Source organism: Diaphorina citri, unplaced genomic scaffold, assembly GCF_000475195.1.
Source record: "Diaphorina citri unplaced genomic scaffold, Diaci psyllid genome assembly version 1.1 scaffold2168, whole genome shotgun sequence".
In the NCBI taxonomy this organism is placed as follows: Eukaryota; Metazoa; Arthropoda; class Insecta; order Hemiptera; family Psyllidae; genus Diaphorina; species Diaphorina citri.
In genome coordinates, this window is record NW_007379593.1 from 25,187 (window position 1) to 34,735 (window position 9,549).

A 9,549-nucleotide genomic window follows, 5' to 3' on the forward strand; every position below is an offset into this window, starting at 1 on the left:
ATAGAAAAAAGTCCCATATTAATTTTATTTATTGTAAAATATTAAACATCATAAAACATAGATGAAATTAACAACATGATTTTTGAAGGAAAAAAACTTGAAAATTATTCTTGGAAATTTGTAAGCTTGTGGTGGTGTGTACATATTTTATTTATCTTTATGGGTGAGCATCTGGGCTTAGCTTTTCTCAGTGCCTCTCAGTTTGGGTGAGTTAATTTGAATAGGCTGCTAGCTTGTCACTGAAAGGGGGGGGGGGGGGGGGATAACAGGAAAGAGCCTTGGTAACCCACAGGTGTGATTAGTAGGTGGGAAGTACAGTAGGGAGCTGGAAATGAGAGGAGAAAATTATTATTAAAGTCAATAAGCCTTGGTAACCCACAGGTGTGATTAGTAGGTGGGAAGTACAGTAGGGAGCTGGAAATGAGAGGAGAAAATTATTATTAAAGTCAATTCAGATGGATATGAGAGCAATGAATCATCAAAAAAGTAGGCTACGTTGCCAAACATAATAAAGGTGCAACGATGGAAAATCTTTAAAAGAGGAAGGTAAATTGCACAGTGCTTCCTCCCACATTGCACAGTGATTCAACCTCTTGAAAAAGAGGTTACAGATCAAAGCTACCTCTACTTTTTAAAAGAGAGAGTTTATAAAAATAGACCTTCATCTTAAATGAAACAATGCAAGGAATTCTCACATTCTGACTGGTTCCTTCATTTTGGGTCAATGACTCCTTGCTCTCATATCCATCTGGACAGACAATAGAGTCAGACCTAGTGGGTATCACACTAGACTTACGCTAGAGGCCCCGGGTTCAATTCCCAGTGGGGTCAAAGTTTTTTTTTTTTTTGCTCTGTGCCCATAAAAACACTATAATTTATCTATGTCCTCCATTGTCCCACATTTTGTCATCACCTTTTGGCTATAGCTAAAGCTGCTACAACAATAAAATGTTTATGTAATTTTTTCCCCCCGGTGACCAAGTACCTACTTTCTCAGGGATTTTTTTGTCTGTCTTTGCCTGCGTCATACCTGATTCTTTGCAGTCATAATAGAACAAGGTTCCTTCTTTTCCGGAGGACTTCCTCCAATTTCTGACATAACAAGATCCAGTATCTTTTTCGAAGTTTGATTTCCATTTGAGAAAATCTGAAAGAAAACGAAACATAAGCATCAACAAAAGAACCATAACCATTTCATTCAAAAGTGTACTTATACCTAATTAATTTAGAAGCAACAACAATGAAAATGAAAGCTCTTTTTTTGTGTTTAACCTAAGCCTATAATAATACTGGTCATTTGTGACAGCTCCTTTTGTAGCAAATCTACTAGTATACATTTAATTAGGGGTTGAGTGGATTGAAACATATCACTTCTCTTTAGGCATACTCCTTTGTCAAGGGCTGCAAAGGGGATAGATTGAAATTGAAGAGACCATTAACTAATAAAATAAAAATATAAATTTACCTGTGTAGGATTCCATGTGTTTTTGTTCCATAAAGTAAGATTTCAAATTGTGTTCCATATTCAAGTGTTCTACCAGCTCATTTGGTGTCACAAACATAAGCGTACAATTTTCTTCCATACATTTGAAATTTCTTGCTGGATCCATCTTTTCTTTTGGCTCCAAGGGTATCATAATAAAATAAGCTCAGTTCAGGAATTCAATGTAGAGGGAATTTCTTTCAAATGTTTCATAATGTCAAACTGATGGGTATTTTTCTTTTATCTCCAGAGTTACATTACTATTTCAATAGTGCCTAAATGGAGGGAGCCAGGGAGCCTAGAATTCATGGCAAGCATCCAGGACCAGTTAGGCACCTTCTGAAGTTGGTACCCACATAGGTAGGTATTTATGTAATTTAATATCTTGTGTTTATGTGATAATTATTACATCTCGTGAAGTAAGGTATGCTGGAACTGAATGAACTGAAATAAATGGTGCAAATAAATAAACAAATAGTTAAGCAATATTTGTTGCGGTAATTATGTAGAAGTCATGGCCGTGGAAAAGAAAAGCTTTTTTTTATATCTAACCCAACCCTATAATAACACTATTCACTGCTCTAATTGTGAAAACTCCTTTTTGCATTTAACCTAACCCTATAAAACACTGGTCACTGCTAGGAGGGGCAAGGATTTCCACTTTATCAGGGGTGGATGCACACATCACCATTGCCTCCGATGTTACACCTCGCATCTTAGCTGAAAAAGAAGAGAAACAAACCAGGAATTGTTATGTGGATAAATTGGCTCAGTACATACATGTGTACAAATGTACATAGGTATGTTATTGATCAATTCACTCCTATTTTTTGGGGGCTTTAATAACAGGATTCTCACTTTGAAGAGGATACTGACAGGAGTGAAAACCCAACCAGTTTGTGTAGCTGACATGAAAAAAAAAAGAGTAACCCCACTTGAACAGTTGAAAAACATAGGTATCACAGGTTTTTTTTCCCTTTTTTCTGGGGATGAGAAAACCCTTAATATGAAAAGATCCTACACTCTCAGCATCAATGCATTACCTGGTTTCAAATTGCATAGCAGCACGACCATTCGGTTCTGCATTTGTTCAATCGGCACAAACTTGACCAATCCACTGACCACCGTCCTTGGTGCTGGCTCGCCCAACTCAACTTTCTCCACGTACAGAGAATCAGCATCAGGATGCTTGGAAGCTTCGATGATTTTTCCCACACGCAAATCCAGTCGTCCAATATCAACTGGGCCTTCATCCTTGTCACTTGGTTTTGGAGCTGCAGCCTTTGCTGGTTTTGTCTTGGCTGGTTTTTCTGGCTTGGTGCTTGTGTCCTTGTCAACAGGAGATTTAGATTGTGGTGTGCTGGATGCTAGATGGGAAGGAAAATGTCAAAGAAGATGGAAATTACATGGTGTGAGAATAAAAATAACAATATCATGAAGAAGAGGATGAGTGAAGGATGGAGGAAAGCTCCATAGGAGCATAAGCTATCTTATCAGCTCCTAACATCTTAAGTAACAAGTTGACATAGGATTATTTCTATTTAAATTTAAATGAATGATGGCTGGGTCCACAGAGCAAATTTAAACCCTGTTTAACTCTTTTGGATTAAAAATGTAAATGCAGTTTCTTTGTGTTATTATGTCACAACTTTGGTGCCCACTGCAGCATTGTAGGATTTTCCCAATATCTCAATAACAATTTCTAAATTTCTTCTTTTTACTACTAAACTGAGGTAAAAAAGTTTTTTTTTCTTCTTCTTCTTCTTCTTGGCGAACATGTCCTAGTATGGCCACATCTTTAATTAATTTATTTGGACAGTATAAAAATAAACAATATTTTGTAGTAACATTTTGTATAAATCTCATGTTTCCAGGCTACACTAGAAATCCCGACCCAGTCTTGAACCCTAAGAAGAAAATATTCGAAACTGTAGCTCCTGATTTGAAAACCAATGACAGTAACCAGGCCACGTATAAGGGCAAAGTGTGGACTGTGGAGAATGTTGAAGGCTTTGTTACGAGTCAAAGTTTAGCCAATGTGAACATTAAATAGACACTTTTGCTGTTGAGTTGAATGTATTTTCAATTAATAACACTTTGAGTGTTAATTTAATATTTTACTATTATTTTTAGGGGTTAATCCCTTGAATAATTTTTCAGAAAATTTGGAATGCGGGAGAGACAAGAGTCAGGTTTCACAGAAGATTGACATTGTTGCAGACAAAAGCAATGTTTCTGATACGACTAACATTACTGACAACACTTCACATAGGCCTGTCACTGAAAAAGAAACCTTGCACGTTCGTAGAAAAAACATCAACATTGAATATATCATGGATAATTTTTCAGAAAATTTGGAATGTGGGAGAGACAAGAGTCAGATTTCACAGAAGATTGACATTGTTGCAGACAAAAGCAATGTTTCTGATACGACTAACATTACTGACAACACTTCACATAGGCCTGTCACTACAAACAAAACTGACTTGTCTCAAGATAAAACAGAGTCCTCTGTAAACAAATTAAATGTACGGATGGAACCCGCAGAACTTTTGCAAAAATTGCAAGAAAATGTAGAAAAGTGGTATTTGAAACATTGGGAGAGTGTTATCCTTTACAAGCGCCCAGGAGAAGACTTCCTGGTGCAACCGGCTGTGATATCTCTGTCAGAGACACCAAAAAAAGTCAATTTAGATAAAGTTACCAATAGCGGAACCCGCAGAACTTTTGCAAAAATTGCAAGAAAATGTAGAAAAGTGGTATTTGAAACATCGGGAGAGTGTTATCCTTTACAAGTGCCCAGGAGAAGACTTCCTGGTGCAACCGGCTGTGATATCTCTGTCAGAGACACCAAAAAAAGTCAATTTAGATAAAGTTACCAATAGTACCCACAGCAAAGAAAATGGTAGAGTAAATAACTTTAGAGAAGAAAGTGATAGAGTAAATACTGCAAGAGAACAGTGCAGTGAAGAAGGCAAAGAAAGAAAAACCAATTCTACTTCATCTTTTGAAGTAACTCCTAGTAAAACAGGTGGTGAAAGTACTTCAAATTATCAAGTAAAACAAACTTCAAATGATGAAAAATATTATGAAAAGAAAAGAGTATCAACTTCAAAGGATGAAGTTAATGAAAACGGTAGAAAAAAGAGAAGGATATCTACTTCAAATGAAATAACTAACAACAAAGAATGCAGTGAAAGATTACCCACTTCAAATCTTGAAGTATCCCAGAGTAATAAAGATGGTGATAGTGAAACGAAAAGGGTGCCTTCAAATGAAATACTTAACGAGGAAAATAGCAAAAAGAGAAGGTTATCCACTTCAAATGACGAACCAACCAGGACCGAAAAAGATAATAAAAGGAAAAGGATATTGGAGGACATTGAAGACAGGATTGAAGAGGTAGTTCTTGGTCTCGATGATGCAGATGAAAGTGGAAACGAACTTAATGAAGACCAAACAAGTGAAGCCATGGATTTAAAAGAAGTAGCTGAACACCAAACAGAATCAGAGAATAGAGAAATAGTCGATAAATGTACAAATGTTTTAGATAGAGTTGATAAAAGTACAAATATTTTAGATAATAAAGGAAGTTCCAATAAGAGTTCAGAAGCAAAGAGGCCAAACAGTAGTTCCAAACCAAATAGTTCAAAATATAATGAAGAAAGTAACGAAAGCTCAAGTCTAGTCAAAAGTAATAAAGATAGCCCAACTGAAACTAGTATTACCTCTGAAAGTGACAAGGAAAGTCAAGATGAAGGCAATCCAATTGTACATAAACCTGAAGAAACTAAGGACAAAAATGTCCGAAAATCAAGTGACATAGAGGGAACTGGCCAAAAATCAAGTGACCTACAGGACACTGCCCAAAAATCAAGTGATCTAGAGGGAACTGCCCGAAAATCAAGTGACCTAGAGGGAACTGCCCGAAAATCAAGTGATCTAGAGGGAACTGCCCGAAAATCGAATGATCTAGAGCAATCTGCCCAAAAATCAAGTGATCTAGAGGGAACTGCCCAAAAATCAAGTGATCTACAGGGAACTGCCCAAAAATCAAGTGATCTAGACGGAACTGCCCGAAAATCAAGTGATCTAGACAGATACAATATAGGAATTGAGGATTTTCTGTTTGGAAGCATGAGTGAAGAACAGACGCGGATGCTGAAGGTCTATTCCAAGGTATTTATATCTAATCCAACCCTATAATAACACTATTCACTGCTCTAATTGTGAAAACTCCTTTTTGCATTTAACCTAACCCTATAAAACACTGGTCACTGCTTGTTTGTGCCAGTTCCTTTGGTAGCAATATTCCACGGATGTGACTTCAGCCCAAGTACCTTTGTTTCAAAAAGGTTTGATAGAGGGAACTGTACAAAGTAAAATCTAATACTACAGGATGGACATGCTACAACAAAGTCCACACAAGACTAATGTAGCAGTTGTTTCAGTGCTATAAAATGAAACACTACATTTTTTATTAGAAGAGAGGACAGGAGAAAATCAGGCATTCCAAGAAAGGACCTTGTTCTGTTTAGGATAAAGTTCACCCCGGGTGGAAATCGAACCCGAGACCTATTGCTTAGAAGGACTGGGTGACACAGTCATAGCTAACTAAGCTGATGTCAAAGTCTTACCTAAAGTACGTGTTTCCTGGAGTTCACTTCACATTCTCACATTATGACAACATTTTGGTGAATATTTCATAGTCTGAAAAACTCTCTTGTTTTCCTGCTTGCGCTCTTTGAATAAATAATTATAATTCATGGAGGTATCTTATATTCATACCTCCATGTTATAATTAACAAAAGGAAATTTGGAAAATGAGAAAAATGAAAAAAATTACCTAGTTTTATTTTAGTTCAATTTTCAGTGGCGGATTAAGGTACAGGTCTGCCCTCGATGATTTTTTTCTTTTTAACACGTAAAAAAAAAAATATCTCATTACCTACGGTACAACCTAATTGTATTGTAAGTAGGTAGGTCCATGTTTTTATTATCATTAACATCATTATTTTTTTTTTGGTTGAGTAATATTATTGTTCGAATAAAAAATCTCAGGTAGCACAACTGTTGTATTATCCTCACAAGGCTGGGTGCACCCTGTAATCCATAAAGAGCTTAAAATTCTTTGACCTTACAGGGAATCAAATTCAAGACCTCTGAAGTACAAGCCTTGTGTGATACCCACTTCCATATATTATGTTGGATTTTACCTCACTGCTGTGGGTGTTAATTTTTGTATTGTCATCTATACTATTTTGTAACTAGGTACTTACATTGGCAGATTTGGTACGTGTTCTCCAAGTACCTATAAATCCCTTCAATCAGCAAAAGGTGAGTTTCTTATCACTTGTAGCTCTTATCAGAATGAAAAATACCTAGGTAGGATATATTATGTAATTTAAGTTGGAGTTTACCTCACTGCTGTGGGTGTTAATAATTTGTATTGCCTATCTATACTATTTTGTAAGTACTTACATTGGCAGATTCGGTACGTGTTCTCCAAGTACAAATCCCTTCAATCAGCAAAAGGTGAGTTTCTTATCACTTGTGGCTCTTATCAGAATGAAAAATACATATAAAATTTAGCTCACATGCAACTTTTTCCAAAAAAATCCATAAGATTGATAAAATTCAAAATTTCAATTTCAAATATTCCCGCCTCTGGTGTCTTGTGTGTTTGAAAAGCGGCTTTCACACGGTCCCCAAAAAGTAGGCGTATTTTTTTAGACTCGGGATTACCAAGTCGGTTCGGTAGACCTGTGCTTAAAAATGTTACTTCGCTATTTTTATCTGATTTTAATTTTAATTTTTTTAATATCTTACGCTTATTAAAAATAATGATAGTAATAATAAAAAGTAATCATAATGATACCTAACTTTTCCCAAGTTAGTGCGAAATGCTAATCGCCAAGATATTATTAGAACGCGGGCCATGTCCTTGCTTTTCCCCCCTTCTACGTTTTCCTATGCTACAGAAAGAAAGCAATTTCAAGGGTCTGTGATTTCAGATACGGCGTGACGCCTCATTTAGCGTCCACAGCCCCTCGCCCCCCCCTCCCCCTAGGAGTGAAAAGAAAATCACCCTCCAAAGTTCCCGACCCTAAACGTCTTGACCAAAATTTTAGTATTCTGATCGCTTTCCTTGTGTGATGTTGCCGAAGTAGGGTGGAAACCGTGGAGCCTAAAACGATGTGAAGTCATTTTTTAAGAGGTTTGAGAGAGGGAACTGTAACTGCTGAGGTCGTATCACCCCGAAATCGAAGAGAGACAGGACAGGAGAAAGCCAACCGTTCCGAGAACGAACATTATCCGTTCTGAATGAAATCCGCCGGGCGGGCCTAGCGCTTACAAGACAGACGGGAGAATTTTCTCATCATCTCATCCCCACATTACGAATTACCCGGAGCAGCAACGAACAATGTGAGAACAGAGTAGGATGTTCCTGGTTGTCAAACTGACATGCTTGTTTGATGTTTGACGGAAAACGATTCAATTAAGTCGCTCTTATTCGGAGGGACCTTTTGTCGGTTTCAGCCAACCTTTGCAGCCTTTGTAGATCCCGCCTTCCGCCTTTGTGCGAAACCATCAATCACTACAGCAACATAATTAAAAGCCAATTATGAAGTCCAATTATGTTACAATACCCATTTCTGAATCGTCTGATGCTTGTTCTTGGTTTTTGTCAGTGGCGGATTTTTTCCCCCCAAAAGGTTTGATAGGGGGAACTGTAACTGCTGAGGTCTTATCGTCCCGAAATCGAAGAGAGAAGGAAGATAGGATAGGAGAAAGCCAGCCGTTCCGAGAACGAACATTATCGGTTCAGGATAAAATCCGCCCGGGCGGGAATCGAATCCGCGGCCTAGCGCTTACAAGGCAGACGCGCTACCAACCAAGCCAACTAGGCTGGTGGCTAAATTTTGGTTTAGATTTTCGAGTGCCCTGTGTAGATAAGTATTCCGATAGAGATCATTACCAGTCGACACTGATTTTGACTAATTTCATTCTCAAATAATCAAATTCTCATTAGCTTCTGAGTTACATGTGTTACTTGTGGCTGTTCGTAGGGTAGATACTGTAGATAGGTAGCTAGATACTCTTTTTCGGATGTGTGTTTTTCACACTTCCCTGTCATAGTTTTCGGCAGACCCTCTCTCTCTCTCTCTCTCTCTCTCTCTCTCTCTCTCTTTCTCTCTCTCTCTCGCTCTCTCTCTCTCTCGCTTTATTATAAATTTGTAGTTCAATCCTGCAGAAAAATAGATTTAAATTTTTATCCTTAAGTAGTTGTAAATGGGCAGTAAAAGGTAGAAAATGAAAATAAGACCTCAAATTTGTATGCGCAGTGCTGTAGTCCCGGTCTGTTATAGGTAGGTAGGTAGTAGGTGCTAGGTAGATACATCAGGATAATTGGAAAATACAAAGGTAAATGAACAAAATCTAGATACTTACTTGGGTATGGTCTAACTTCTAACCACTGCCTACAACCTGCCTCGGTGGTGTAGTGGTCAAGGCGCTCGCCTGGTAAACAGAAGGGCGTGGGTTCAATCCCAGCCGAGCTATGGAATTTTATCCTCAATATAATTTGAGAATTTGACCACAATAATAGTAGTAGCCTACTCATTTCATTCATTGATACCTGCTTCCTCATATACCTACTCTAAGCACAATAAGGGAGTATTGTACTGAAGATGGACTGTGCAGAGTGTAATCTTGAGTTACCTACGGAGGGTGATGCAGCTAGATGTGGTAAATGTATAAAAAGCTACCACTTTGATTGTACGACGGTGAGCGAAAGTTCCTGGAGGTCAATGGGGCCGGACAGGAAACTGGCCTGGCGTTGTTTGGTCTGCAAGGAGGAGAAGGCGAAGCGTCTGAAATCTCAGGACGTTGCTGCTGCTAAACCAGGAGAGGATTCCACATCCAACAAACAGCTGATGGAAGTGATGGTGAAAAAGTTGGAGGATATGGAGAAAAAGCTGACGAATTCATACAAGGATTCTGAGAAGAAAGTGAGCAAAAAGCTGGAGGATTTGTAGCTGAATCCTGCAGAAAAATAGATTTAA

At 38.0% G+C, this 9,549-nt stretch overlaps 3 protein-coding genes across 3 annotated transcripts; 1 reads left to right on the forward strand and 2 right to left on the reverse strand.

The window, feature by feature from the left end:
* Positions 1-236: 236 nt before the first annotated feature.
* LOC108253572 lies at positions 237-2,089 on the reverse strand. The gene is made up of 3 exons (XM_026830190.1): positions 1,466-2,089; positions 1,031-1,147; positions 237-325 (listed from the first exon to the last, which is right to left on the reverse strand). The coding sequence occupies exons 1-3, from the start codon at positions 1,635-1,637 to the stop codon at positions 237-239; spliced, it is 378 nt and encodes a 125-aa protein (XP_026685991.1). The 5' UTR covers positions 1,638-2,089.
* Positions 1,759-2,990, reverse strand: LOC113471224 (aminoacyl tRNA synthase complex-interacting multifunctional protein 1-like). The gene is made up of 4 exons (XM_026830191.1): positions 2,964-2,990; positions 2,527-2,812; positions 2,111-2,203; positions 1,759-1,781 (listed from the first exon to the last, which is right to left on the reverse strand). Exons 1-4 carry the CDS (start codon positions 2,988-2,990, stop codon positions 1,759-1,761), a joined length of 429 nt encoding a protein of 142 aa, XP_026685992.1.
* A 646-nt stretch (positions 2,991-3,636) lies between these two features.
* Positions 3,637-5,689, forward strand: LOC113471225 (autophagy-related protein 23-like). The gene is made up of 3 exons (XM_026830192.1): positions 3,637-3,755; positions 3,945-4,187; positions 4,363-5,689. The coding sequence occupies exons 2-3, from the start codon at positions 4,018-4,020 to the stop codon at positions 5,687-5,689; spliced, it is 1,497 nt and encodes a 498-aa protein (XP_026685993.1). The 5' UTR covers positions 3,637-3,755; positions 3,945-4,017.
* Positions 5,690-9,549: the final 3,860 nt, after the last annotated feature.